Source organism: Arvicanthis niloticus, chromosome 2 (assembly GCF_011762505.2).
Source record: "Arvicanthis niloticus isolate mArvNil1 chromosome 2, mArvNil1.pat.X, whole genome shotgun sequence".
NCBI lineage: Eukaryota > Metazoa > Chordata > Mammalia > Rodentia > Muridae > Arvicanthis > Arvicanthis niloticus.
Genome location: NC_047659.1, coordinates 63,526,905 through 63,542,178, shown reverse-complemented (window position 1 = coordinate 63,542,178; position 15,274 = coordinate 63,526,905). Strand labels below are relative to the sequence as shown.

The following is a 15,274-nucleotide window of genomic DNA, read 5'->3' as shown; positions in this document are numbered from 1 at the left end:
ATTCAGATGTATTGAGAAGACCTTGAAGAAGTCTCATGACTAAACAATCTACAATAATGCAGATATTGTAGATCCCTGTAGTAAGATCATAAATGTAATAAGTGATTGATCCTGATACTGTAACACAAGAACACATCTGAGAGACCAAATATTCACTACTGTGCTTTTCTCTTTAAAAGTTTGCCTAAGGTTATTTCATGGCACATTATGGATAATAAAACCAGAGTCATTTAGAGCAGTTATACTGTCCCATTTAGTTCTAAATTATTAATATTATTAGCATTATTAATGCTATGAATATAAGCATAGTGATTGGTTATTCAAATGTAAAAAAATGAAAACTATGACAGCATCATAAAAAGTATTAAACAATATTGCTGTAGACTACAAAGCTGGAAAAACTCTTGTCTAATATCTTTATCTTAAAATGTGCTAACATGTCCACATGTTTAGCAAACAATCCATACGATGCCTTCCCACACTAGTTATGAAGTTTTCTTTGAGTGTTCTGTGTTTGGAGATCTGGACTCTGAATTTCTATTTGAACCCCTCAGGACCTAGGAAGCATCATTATTACTTTCTCAGTTTCCACTTCTACCATCCCATCACTTATTTATCACATGAGCTCTGAAAAACAAAGCTTCATTACTGCTGCAGAGGTTGAGGACAGCTGTGGGTCATTTCAGTTAAGGGAAAAGGACTTGGGCAATTATGGTTCATTTGCATGTGTTTGATATAATAATAATATTTAAAATAATAATAATTGATAATAGTGATAAATGTGAGAGACAGTGATGAAATGGCCAGAATTGCAGGTCCTGAGAACCCTAGCCATCAGAATTAGATAATGTAACTGTTACAGATGGTACTGTGCAAAATAATGCTATATATAGTTTAATGTGTTCAAACCAGTCTTTTGAGACTGTGTAAAAGATATTTAAAGAATAGAAGTCTTTTAAATGGTACAGTGTCTATGTATAAGAGTTACAAAATAACAGCATTGTGAGGATGCTCCCAGGCCAGTGATATTTTGGGTAATAAACAGATCATATTGTGACATTTTCTTCTAAGATATTAACTATGAACATGGTGTATATACTAGATGATGATCTTAGAGTTTATTGACATCACCTCTTTGCAGGATTATTAAAACAAATAAGACTTCTGTATTTTGTAATGCAATGTGTATTTATTTATTTATTACAATCACTGTCCCTGATCCCTACCCCATTCAGGACCTAGGAAGCATCACTATTATTCTCTCAGTTTCCATGTCTTCTGCCCCATCCCTCCTCCCCACATCCCTTCTCCTGTGAGAGGGTAGAGGACCCCCTGAGTAGCCACCCAGCCTGGCACATCAAGTCTCTGCAGTGTTAGGCACATCCTTTCTCACTGAGTTCAGACAAAGCAAGCATTGTTGGCAAACACATTCCACAGTCTGGCAAGAGCTTTAGGAACTGATGCTGCTCTAGTTGTTGGGGGACAACACATGGAGACTTGACCTGGAGAGATGGATGAGAGTTTAAGAGCATTTACTGCTCTCCTAAAGGTCCAGAGTTCTTTCCTTAGCAACCACATAGTGGCTCACAACTATCTATAATGTTATGTGATGTCCTCTTCTGGCAAGCAGGTAGAACATTAGTATACAATGTGCTTTTAATAATAAGTTTTAAATGTATGAATGAGAACAATATTTTTGCACTTCTGTATATAAGTAAGCTGGAGTTCTGAAAGAAATTCTAATATCTACGAAATTATTAGACAGAACTATGGAAATCCTTCAAGATAAAATAAACAGATGGTTTCTGAAAAATGCTGGGGTTGAATCAAAGATGTTGATGAAGATATATTTTCTGGCAGAATGGAAGTCTAGGTTTTGGTCACAAGGACAAGTCGTGTTTTCTTGAGCTGTTATCACTGAAAAAAAAAAACCTTATTGGAGAGTAAATGGGACAGAAAAACAATGTTACAGAGTTTATCCTCCTTGGTCTCACTCAAGATCCTGCTGGGCAAAAAGCATTGTTTGTCATGTTTTTACTCATCTACATTGTGACTATTGTGGGCAACCTGCTCATTGTGGGGACAGTGATTGCCAGCCCCTCCTTGGGCTCCCCAATGTACTTCTTCCTTGCCTTCCTCTCACTTATGGATGCTGTTTATTCCACTGCTATCTTGCCCAAGTTGCTTACAGATTTACTTTGTGATAAGAAGACAATCTCTTTCACAGCTTGTCTGGTTCAGCTTTTTGTGGAGCACTTATTTGGTGGTTCCGAGGTCTTCATTTTGGTGGTGATGGCCTATGATCGATATGTGGCTATCTGTAAGCCACTGCACTATTTGACCATAATGAATCGGCAGGTTTGCATTCTCTTCTTGTTGGTGTCCTGGGCTGGAGGATTTGCGCATGCCCTACTTCAAGTTATCTCTGTGTATTTACTTCCTTTTTGTGGACCTAATGTCATTGACCACTTTGGCTGTGACATGTACCCATTGTTAGGACTTGCATGCACTGACACCTACTTCCTTGGACCCACTGTAGTTGGCAATAATGGAGCAATGTCTGTAGTGGTCTTTATTCTTCTCCTTGTTTCCTATGGAATCATTCTAACCTCTCTTAAGACTCACAGTCAGGAATGGAGGCGCAAGGCCCTGTCCACCTGCAGCTCCCACATCATGGTGGTTGTCCTGTTTTTTGTTCCTTGCATTTTCATGTATGTTAGACCTGTGTCTAACTTTCCAATTGATAAATATATTACTGTCTTTTATACCATTTTTACTCCCATGTTGAACCCTTTAATATATACCTTGAGAAACATGGAGATTAAAAATTGTATGGCAAAGCTGTGGAGTAAAATGTTCACTAAAGACATAAACAGAGTTTCTCCTCACTGAATGTGCTAGTATTGATAACATGACATCCAATATTAAATTTTGGCAGTTTGACTTCAGTGTTTTACATGTGCACAAACAGTTGACTTTGTGAGAGGTTTGTTATTTTGTATGCAGTGGATACACGCCTTATATTTACTACATTTCTGGTTTTGTCTCTGCTACTGAAGTTGATCCTATCTTCATCACTTTTGATCATGCCACTTTTTCATCCTATGAGATATTTTTGCTTTTTGTCCAATTTCTGATAAATTGTATTTGTAGTATAATTTAATTGATGGGTTAGTTTTTATATTTTTGTGAACTAATTATTTTTTATATATCACAAGATATCTTGTTTGTGAGTTTTGTTTTACTATGGACATTTATGTTGATGAACACAACCTATAATTTTTATGAATATTATTTTATAAAAGTTCAAATAATGTTTAGTATTTATCAAGAAAATTATTGACATTTACAATTTACATATTTTGTTTAGAAGTATATATGCATCTGGGTGCCCAGCTTAGTATGAAAAATACCATGCCTGGGAGGTAGTATTTAAAAATCAAAATTATTAAGTAATAGAGAGAAAGCCACTAAGTAAAGTTCCTGAACTATTTTTACTTATGTCACTGCCTCCAGACTCTTGCTTCAGGTTTGAACTCTGACTTCCCTTCATGACAGACTACAACTGTAAGATGAAATAAATATGTAACTCATCAAGTTGCTTTAGTTTTGGTATTTTACCACAGCAATAGAAATTTAATTAAGGCAAAATAATTTAAGAAATGTAATATTAGTGTAATAGACTCAGAAATATATCTGGGGAATATTGGGTGTTGGCATTTGAATTTGTGTTTGGAAAAGCTCTGGAGTGCTCAGAGTACAGTAGGATAATCTATGAGATCTTGAAAAATAAGAATGTTGAGAGCAATGCTGATGATGGAGGCTTGGCTTTTGAAGTTTCAGAAGGAAGCAAAGACTCTATGCAACATTATGTTATAGTTGAATTAAGAATCTGTGCTTCTTGCCAGTTAGAGTTGAAGAATTGGCTCTGATTAGGAAGGCACCAGAACTCACATGAAACTTTTACCTTGTTGGAACAATTTATGCTGGTCAGATATGGTAAAAGAATAAGATGTGATTAAAAAGAGACCAACGTACTAGGCAAAATCTTCTCAGAAATATTTCCTCATGATCAGCACATAGAAGCTCTGACCTAAAAGGAACCTTGGCCATTCTTCATGTTGGCAGCTCCACTTGAGGATATGTAACGTTTCCCAGGAGGTATAGGTTTTGAAGTTATGAAATGGTCATTGAGATGCTGGGAGTTGGTGCTATGAGGGAAGATAAAAAGCCCTTCGTGAAAAGATAGCCCAAGTTCTAGTAGAAATCCTAAGAGAGAGTGTATCATATAGTGGTAAAGATGTCTTTATATATGTGTAATCTTGTATAGTATTTTTTGATGAACTTGCATAATCCAGTTTTAAATTCATTTTAAATCAGAATGTTTATTTTCTTATTCTTGTATTAATAAAACTATTTTAAACACCATTGAGTTGTATCTGATATTTTGATGTTGGTTCTGAGAACTTTAACCTTCCTTCTTCAGATTGCTTTTAGTGTAATATACGGCTTTTTTGTGTATTGTACTTTCATTCAATTCTTAGACTCATTGAATTTTCCTCTTGATTGCTATAGTGACCTATTTATTACTCTGTGATGTGTTATATACTTTCCTCGAGTTTACAAATTTAATTTTATAGTGATTATATAAAAATACAATAAAATATTTCAATTTTTAAAATATTTGCTTTGTGAACTGACATATGCAATATTTTAGAGAATGTTTCATGAGTTGCTAACAAATGTGTTTCTACAGCTCTTTGTTCAAATGGAAAGTGATTTTTGTAGCCGCCCGCGGCCACAAGTCAACTGGATTCACCTGAAAGGGGGGCTGGGAATGAAGGGGGAAGGAGGGCGAGAAGAGATGAGGCCAAGACAAAGTTCTCTGATCAAGGCCCAAAGCTTTAATGTTCAGCTCTCAATTTAAAGGGGAAGACCCAACCCACAACCCCTCCTGGTTTCAGATGGGTGGGATAATCCATAGTCAGTTCCAGGTCACGGCCGGAGATGTCTCAAGGCAAGCCCAGGGGCAGTTCTGCTGTGTTCCGGGCAGCCAAGGTGGGTAACTCCACTTGACCTTGCTTGTGGCAACCAAGGTCTCTCAGTCCTGCTCATGGAGGGGAGAGTACAGATTTTCATTTGTATATTAATATATTAGCTATCATGAATATGAAAGGATAAAACAGAAGAAAAACAAAGCAAGGATAGTTATTAATATTATGATGATAAAGAGAAAGAAGACAGTGGGAAACAGAATAGGTAACTGTGAAGCTGTAAAATGTTCAAAGGAAGAGAATTTTGCCTAAACAGTCTGAAGTGGGAGAGGTACAGATAAGCTATTAGGTAACATGGAATACCCATATTTCAGAAGAGTCCAAACCAGGCCCAAGTATATTTTTGGAGAAATGGGAAAATAAAATGAATAAAAATGAAATATTATGAAGAGATTGGGGAAAAGAAAATGAACAGTACAAACCAAATCAAACTGTATGTAGAAAGATAACAAGGGAGAGTCCATTTGACTTCTAATCTCAGTTTTCTAATATTACATTTTGGAAACTTTCTTTTCACATTTTAAGATTTTCAAATTAATCTGGCAGTCAGCTATTCATTCTTGACCAGATCCAATATTTTGTCTCTAGGGGTTATTTAAGGGAAGAAATCTATATAAAATTACTTTTTTTTTTAACTTATTCCAAATATTCTAACAGAGGTATCTATAAAAATTAACAATGATGCGAAACAAGATAATAGGCTGTGTTGCAAATAGAACCAGAAGAAATACATTCCTAATTCTTTGGCTGAAGATGTTTGTGAAAGCTCAGGTCTTCCAAAGTTGCAGTTTGCTTCATTTTGTATTTAGTTTTTGCAGTATCATGCTTTTGTTGAGTTCATTGTTTCAGGAAGTGTGTGGAGAGTCTCCAATGTCCTGTCATCTTCCACACAGAGACTTATGTTTTAAAAGAGGAAGAAACTAGCCTCAGGGAGAATCTGCTCAAAGGACCCAAAGACTGAAGACTTGGGCTTTCACTCACAGGAAACATTTATAACAGTGTTTTTGAGAACTAAAATCATGGTTTTGAAGAGTTGGGAACCTGGTTTCTTTGTGAGGCACATGAGTGCTAATTTACCAACTTGATGAAGGCCTTTTGAGGGCGTCAATGTAATTGGCTAAAAAGATAAACAATCCCATAATTTCAGTGTTGCTCATTTTGTATTTCTTTATGTCATTAAGATGAAGTGCTGTGCAAGCTATTTTCTGTTTATTAGATTGAATTTTTGCATATTTGTACAAGAATAGTATTTTGATTTTGTATGAACATTTTTTTACAGATTGTGAAAATTTCCAACCACTTTTTAAGTAATTTGTGACACTATAGTTCAATATTCCTTATATCTTAGGTATTTGTATACTTAGACACTTTGAAAGACTCAGGATAGTATTAATGTTGAGATGTGTTTGTTATAGTAGCTTGGTACTCTTCCTGCTTCTAAACAACAGACATATTTTATCACGTCTTCTGGGAACACACATGGATATATGATATACTTTTAAACAACCTAATAAACAGGCCTTTAGATTGTTGCAAGAAACAAGACCCATGATGTCAATTTGTGACAGACAACAATAAGAATTGTAGCTAAAATTTCTTTGAAGACATCACATTCTTTATACTAAGACTCTGAGGATCTAATCTGTATGTGACTTGCGGTCTTCCTTACTGAAGACTAGTGTTCATAATATTGGAAGGTGCTACAAGCTGCAAATGGAGAGAAACAGCTTATATTCTTTCCTAGATATGATGCTTCTGAACTACAACAATGACCACAATGGCAATATATCCTTAAATGTACAGTAGTTGTGCTACTAACTTGGCAGTAACCAAAAGCTATCAATAGGAGGGAATAATTTCTAGTTCTGGAAACCTTATCTGGAGATAGTGAAGTCAAGGACTTTAACAAAGAACTGTTTCCCACCTCTTTACTAACCCAGAATAATTCCTAATTGTATTATAAATAATTTTATTTATATTCAAAGATAAGTATAGCTTTCACCCTTTATCTACTTCTTTTTGTAACAGACAGTGCTCATTACAGAATACTACAGATGATCATTACAGAGCCATAACTGGTCAAAATAGAATAACTGGCTACAAGGCACCTGGCCCCAATGGAAAATCTACAATACATCACTGCTGTACATAAGGCTCAGGGATCATATCTGAAGAAGGGGTGGTATATTATAAAAACCAGAGGATAAAAATGTATGCTGTGACATTTTGTCTTTTAGAATTGGCACAAGGCTTCACTCACATTACCTCAACAATATGGCTACTTAAACGTGACCTGATTTAATGCTCATAGACATTATAACATGAATCCTCCCTTAAACAAAAACTATATACAACTAAGACATGCTGAGAGTAGGAAAATTAGTCTTTCCTAGGGATGAATGCCTACTTTATTATCCAATCCACATTTTTTACCCCTTAAAAATATACGTAAATGCAACACCATATATATAATGTAACACTATCAATTTAGGGGAAAAGGCTGAATATTTGTGAGGAAATAGTATAAAGGGTTTAAGGAAGGGTTGGAGGGATAGAAGAAAGGCAAAATGAAACTAAAAATTAAAAAAACCAAAAGATTGTCTAATATGATAAAGTTGAATTAATTCTGCAACAGGGAAGGGACTGTATTTGCAAATCAGTATGCAATTCATCACATAAAATTTTCTGCCTCAAGGCAGAAAGCACATGACTATTTAAGGAGATTCAGAAATAAAATTGATAAAATCTAACATTGATTTTCACTAAAAATTCTTGAGATGCTAGACATGTAGAGACTGCATTTCAACATTGCAAAGGCTGTGTATTTTAAATGTACAATTAATCATGTGCAATGCAGAAAAACAAAACATCCATAGTAAGATCGGGAATGAAGCAGTTGTGTAGATTCCTTTTTAATAAAGTATTTTAAACTCTTGCTCAAATAATAAGAGAAAGAAATAAAAAACATTATAAACTATATATATATATATATATATATATATATATATATATATATATGTAATGGAATAGTATTCAGTCTCATAAAATGACTAGCCAGTTAAAACCTGTTTGAATATAGAGATCTTTAGTAAGTGTACACACACACACACACACACACACACACATTTTATATTTTTGAGATTCTCATATAAAGGACTTTTATCCTATTTACCATCCTTCCCAAGCTCCTCTCATATCCACCCTTGACTTCTTACCCACCTACCTTCAAGTTTTCTGCTTTTCTCCCTAAAAGCATGTAGTCCAGTTTGTGTTTCCCAGCTAGTCTTGGGAATGAGACTAGTTCTCCAGTTTGTCCATTTACTAGGGTTCACATCATTAGTGAAAACTGATTCTTTTTCTCCTAGGAGTTATTAAATACCAGTAATTTCTCAGCTAATGGTGATATTTTGTTCCTACCCCTTCTCCACATTGAGATTTTATATGGCTTGAACTTGCAGATCTTGTGCATGTTCTCAAAATACCTGCATATTCATATGTATGACCACAAATTTGGCTCTAGAAAATACTGGTTTCTTAAAGTTATCCACGACCTCTGGCTCTTACAATATTTCTGCCCCATTATCCATGACGTCCCTGAACCTTGTATGGAGGGATGTGATATATACATACTATTTGAGCATGACCACTCCCAAGCCTAATTCCTTGCAAGTTGACAGTTTCAGTTATCTGTGTTAACTGTCCTTTCCTGCAAGAAGAATCTTCTCTGTAGAATGTTGAAAGATGCACTTATCTATGTTTAACAAAAATTTATTGGGAATTATTGAAATATTAGGCTTATTATCAGAATAATACTACTTAGGTTTTACACTAGGGCCTGTCTTGCCTTTGGTCATGTTAACATTGCCAAATATGGATCCCATCTTATTGAATATAACTTTGATCCAATCCAAAAGTTGTTGGTTGTAGGCTTAGATTTTTCTAAACCTACTTTACTTAGGGTTCTTGAATGTTTCAACCTTTCTTTTAGCCCACCAACCAGAGGCAGATGAAAAAGAATGTTAATTGAAAAAGGTGATTGTTGTCAGGATACCAGCATTTCAGTTTAATAGTGAATATCAAATATGAATCAGTAGTGGTGGAAGTGGACAGAATTAGCTAAAATACCACGAGAAGTTCTGTGATGCATTTCTCTCTACAAAATGAAGACCAATGAAGACCAGCAAAAAATAGTGAACTGTTGCATAGCTAGAAAGACCAGTGAAGCATTGCATGGTGTTACAGGTTTTCTAATACAAGGGTGAACCTTCACTGTCTATAGGGTTATATTTCTGTTTTTTAAATATCATGTACCCTCTCAAGTGTCTGTTTTCAGTAAAACATCACATACCCTCTTACTATCAGCTTCCAGAAAAATATCAAGTGACAGAACTGAGTTTTTAAAGAAATCAGAAACTTCTACTTCAGTTGGTTACTTTCCTAATATTATTGCCACCATTGTATCAGTGGGCATATTGTTTCAGGCTAGTCATCATTTTAGCTTGTACATTTCACAGTTGAGTGATATTAATGTTTACTTTACTTCTTAAGTAGCATGAATGGGACCCTCTATCACTGTAAGTGCTAACTAGGTCAATAACAGCTTAGTTTCTACATGTTGAATGACCCAAGTTGATGTTATTTTCAGCAATAAGGTCTTATGGATGAGTTATGAGGTTTTGGTAACAAAATGTCAACTACCTTATAGTCTAATTTTGGAGTGTGTGGGACACCATTAGGCAACCACTCTAAAGGAACAAATCTTTTCCTAGTAATGTGGGTAGTACACACTAGCATGTGGTGTCCAGTTGAAGTATCACCCCTCATTATAAGATAATTCTATTAAAAGTCTTTTATATATGTATATTTTTGGAAGGTTAGTTCATAATACAGTAGTTGTTTTACATATGAACTTTTCAAAGAGCCTTAAGAAATAGTTGTTACTATATATTATATTTTTAAAGATAGTAACTAAATGTATATGTTGGAAACAATGCAATTTTTTGATATCTTTGGAAAAAAATGTATGTAATTAGAGAATATTATGATAAAAGTAACAATTTCTTGAATATTTTTATTGCATTAGTTTTTTGGTGCATATTGTATAAAATATTGATGGCTCAGAAGATTATTTATAAATGTTAGGTAATGATATGCAACTTCTGCTTAAGCAAGTTTTAATATTGTATATAAGTTTTTCAGTAGATATTTTGGTATTCATTTTGTTACTCTTAGACTTCTCTGAAAGAGATAAAGGGGATTCATATGGAAATATGTTTGCTTCATACAGTCAGTACTCTTTTATTATTTGCTGAACATTTGTAAGTTATCCTGTCTTTTTGACATCATATGTATGTACAAAGAATTTGCAATCAACCCAGTAAAAGAATCTTAGATTTTCTATAACAAGACTAATATCCAAGTTGTGAGTTTGTGAGGCCTATGGAAAAATACTAGCTAAATATTCCTATGATGTACTGCAATGCAATATATATATATATATATTACTGATTTGGTTTATCAATTTGAAATTATAAAATATCAAATCAATCATTACAAATGCTCATGTTATAAAGAAATAAATACCTATTATGTTTTCTGATGTCAACATATGGGCTCCATAGATGTTAAAATTACAGTAGACGTGCTAGTGTGTATGCACAGAGAAATTTTTAGAGAAGTATTTGATCAATTATCCCCAGATTACTTAGTTTGTTATTGTTTATTTACAAATATATGGAGGATAATATCTGATTTTTATATGTATTTTCTGATATATGATATCAGATATTTTGAGTGAATGCCCCAGTTCTCAGTTATGTTTCACTGTTTCACACCTCTTCTTCATTATGTCTTATTTTTTTCCATGGACAATTTACCTCTACTTTTATGTTTTCTGCACAGATGATTTCATGTATCTAATAAAAGTTCACAGGCAAAAGCTAAACAAAAAAAACCCATATCATTTGATGTTCTGAGACTTATTTAATTCATTTTATATTGTATTTACAGTTGTATCATTTTTTCTGTAAATGGTTCATTTCATCTTTTATTATAGCTGGAAACCATTCCATTGATGTACAGTATACTGTAAGACTTACATCTTTTTATCCAAGATGTTAGTATTATATTATCAATTTCTAGAGAACTGTTGGCAGTAATTTAATTTGAAACAATCATATTTTTCTTCAATTCTTATAGGATCAAATCTTTGATAAATTACAGTCTGGTTTATACAAATTATGTATTTTGTAGCTCAATTGATGTGTTTTTATCATATTAGGTCAACAGTTATAGTGGCTTCTAGAAGATTTTTTCTAATAAAATCCAACATTTATAAATAATGGTAGGTAATAGGATGTATAAGAAATAAGAAACAGAGCTGGATGAAAATTGTTATACAGTAGGAATGTTTGAAGTTTCAAGACTGGCAATTATTGTTTGGGAGTAAAGATATATACTGGGGATGTAACTATATTCCAACCATAGTAACCTTTTTCCTGGATTAAAATTTCTATAAAAGTGATGATGCAGAGGCCATGGTGGAGTACTACTTACTGGCTTGTTTAGTCTACATTTAAAAAAATTAAATTTATTTTTTTCTTAGTCACTTTACATCCCACTAAATGCTCCCTCAAGGTCACTTCTTCCCACAATCCTTTCTCCGTCCCCCCACTGACCCATTTGTTTTACCTCTGAAGGGGCTTGGGGCCCCTCTGGGTATCCCCACTATGCTGGTACTTCAAGCCCCTGAGAGGCCAGGAACTTCCTTTCCTACTGAGGCCAGACACAGTAGCCCAGCTAGTAGAACATATCTCAGGTACAGGCAACAGTTGTTGGGATAGCCTCCTTTCCAGATGTTCAGATCCACAGGAAGACCAAGCTGCACTTCTGCTACATCTGAGTGGGGAGGCCTTGGTACAGTCTGTGTATGTTCTTTGGTTGGTGGTTCAGATTCTCAGAGCCCCAAGGGACCAGGTTAGTTAGCTCTGTTGGTCTTCCTATGGAGTCCTATCACTTTCAGGAGCCTCAATCCTTTCTTCTATTCTTCCAGAAGAGTCCTCAAGCTCCATCCACTGTTTTTGGCTGGGGATGTCTATATCAGTCTGAGTCAGCTGCTGGGTGGAGTCTCCCATAGGGCAATATGCTCTTGTCTGCAAGCATAACAGAGCATCATTAATGATGTTAGGGATTGATGCTTGCCCATAGGATGAGTTTCAAGTTGGGTCAGTTAGTGGTTGGTCGTTCCCTCAGTCTCTGCTTGCATTTCTTGTAGACAGGATAAATTCGGAGTTCAAGATTTTGTGGGTAAGTTGGTGTCATTATTGCTCCAGTGGGGATACTGCCTGGCTACATGAGATGGCCTCTTCATGTTCCATATCTCAAATGTAGTGAGTTACAGCGAAGGTCACTCCCATTGATTTTTGGTGCCTTCCTTATCTCAGATTTCTGTCTTGTACTGGAGATATCCCCCACCTCCTCATCCCTGTCAACTGCAGATTTTCAGTCATTTTTATGGCCATCTAGCTATCTTTCCTGTGATTTGCCATACCGGATCCTGAACCCTCCATTACCCTCCCCAATCTTTCCAAGTTCCCTTTCTCCATGTGCCTTTTATAACTATTTCACTCCCCTTCTAACTGAGAATCAAGCTTCCTCACTTGAGCCTTCCCTCTTGTTTAGATTCTTTGGGTCTGTGGAATGTATCATGGTACCTGTACCTTATGACTACTATCTACTTATAAATGAATAAATACCATGTATGTCCTTTGGGGACTGGATTACCTTACTCAGGATGATATCATCAAGTCTATCCATTTGTCTGCAAAATTCATAATGTCTTTTTTTATAGCTGAATAGTATTTTATTATATAGATGTGCCACATTATTTTATATCTATTCTTCAGTTGAGGGACACCTAGGTTGTTTCCAGTTTCTGGCTATTATGAATAAAACTGCTATGAACATAGTTGAGCAAGTATCTTTATGGGATGTTGGAGCATCTTTTGGGTATATGCCTAAAAGTGATATAGCTGGGTCTTGAGTTAGAACTATTCCCAGTTCTCAGAGAAAATACCAAATTGATATCCAAAGTGGTTGTATAAGCTTGTACTCCCTTCAGCAAGGAAGATGTGTTCTCCTGGCTCTATATCCTGGTCAGCATATGCTATCTCTTGAGTTTTTTTTTTAATCTTAGCTATAAAGCTAAAAATAATCTTGATACAAAACATCTAGGAAATCTGGGACAAACTAAAAAGACCTAACCTAAGAATAATATGGCTTCTCCAGCTGTGCTAGACTCCTAGCTACAGATGCAGGTATCCAAAAGCAGTTTATCAGATTTCATTGTGTTAATTGAGACTGCCTTTCGTTAATGAGTTAAGACTAAATTGGGGGGGGGGTGGCTGGAGAGATGGCTCAGTGGTTAAGAGCATCGTCTGGTCTTCCAGAGGTCCTGAGTTTTATTCTCGGCAACCACATGGTGGCTCATAACCATCTGTAATAGGATCTGATGCCCTCTTTTGGCATGCATGTATACATGCAGATAGAGCACTCATGTTATATATATATATATATATATATAAACAAGGGATGAACAACCAACAGGTAAAATTTTAATCATTTTTTTCTTTTGAACATGAAACACAGAGCAACAATCAAGCAATGAAACAAAACCACAGACATAAACTGACAGACATGGACAGATTGGTGCACTAAGAACAGACTATAGACAGGGAAGAGAATTAGATGTGCCATAGGGACACAGATATTCTACCTAAGGGACACAACCAGAACTAAGCATCCCCCAGGGAGCCAGAGAGGGAGCAGGATGTCTCTTGACCTTCTTCTCTTCCTAGAAGAGCTCTGGAACAGCTTATGTTCATTTTCCTTCTCTTTCACCAAGCATCCCAGACAGGGAGAGGACTGATTTTCTGAAATCATTCTCTCTCTCATGTCCAGGGTCTAAACTATCTCTAGTCAAGGTCCAAAGACTAAAAGCATCTATGAGAATTATCTTTGCACCTCTTGATCTTAGCATAACTCTAAACACATACACAAAAAAGCATTCTACCATTATCTTGTCCCCTTTTACAGGGTTTATTCACAACTGGCCCATATTTTCCTTTGCTCATGCATCCTTTCCCATGGTGTCCTTAACTGTACCCTTTGCACTTGAGCTCCAACATTGAGGCATCATCTGACCAAGCCAGTTCAATCAGTCAATAGAGTCTCAAGAGGGAACAAGAATTGGAAAGAAAAAGATATTAGACAACACTGTAACATGACTCTAGCCAATACTGAGGCTGAAGTGGGTTTTTTCCAGTTTGTGTTTATACCATTCTAAGTATACATGCAAAGAATAAGGTCAGTTCTATGTCAAGGAACAAACAATGCAATAACAAATAGTTAAAGAACAAACAAGGCAATAAACAAAGTCCTATGGTATTTAGGGACTTATGATCAAGATCTTGAGCCTACTTCTTGTCCTAGCCCAATGTCAAATTCCTGTCAAATTCCTACAAGGCTGTCCCCAAAGCTCTTCATATATGATGTGAGCATTTTCTTTTCTGGTCTTGGCTCTTTGGTCTTCTCTCTGCGTCTTGGCACTCTGTATCTTTCCTTATGTTGGGGAATATTTTTCTATGATCTTGTTTAAGAACTTGTCTCTGTTATTGACTTGGGATTCTTCTTCCTCATATCAGTGACCAGAGTAGGCTGGAGTATTGGCTGTGAAACCCAGTTACCTGGTTTGAGTTACCTGGTTGCATAGAAATGAAGATCAGGTTGTAGGTTTTACTTAGGAAGCTAGACTCTGGATAGTTAACTGGAAAGTCTCGGTATAGAGTGTGGTAGTCAAAGATGAGACAAGCAACTTTTGGGTAGACAACTGAAAGGCAAGTCATGTAGGAAATCTATATGTTGGTGGCAAAGCAGAAGGAGATGGTCAGACTAGGCCCTGCTCTGGCTGTGGGAACTTTGCTGGATCTTATAGGTTGAAGAAAATTGGGAATTGGATTGTAGGGTGTGTTTTCCAGGCTAGATCCTAGAGTAGAATGACTTATTTTTCATTTGAAGAAGCATTAAGTTATTAAATATAAGAGATCAAAGGACATGTGTGCTTATAGAATTATGTGTATATATGTATATATCTACAAAGATATTATTTCATAGTCACAATATCCAAAATTTACTCATTCCTAATCATTGAGAAATATTTTATC

The 15,274-nt window shown here is 35.5% G+C and overlaps 1 protein-coding gene across 1 annotated transcript; it reads left to right on the top strand.

Annotated features, from left to right (window-relative positions):
- The first annotated feature begins 1,541 nt into the window (after positions 1-1,541).
- LOC117703749 (olfactory receptor 4A5-like) lies at positions 1,542-3,185 on the top strand. Its single transcript, XM_034495573.2, has one exon. It carries the CDS (start codon positions 1,948-1,950, stop codon positions 2,890-2,892), a length of 945 nt encoding a protein of 314 aa, XP_034351464.2. The 5' UTR covers positions 1,542-1,947; the 3' UTR covers positions 2,893-3,185.
- The last annotated feature ends 12,089 nt before the right edge of the window (positions 3,186-15,274 follow it).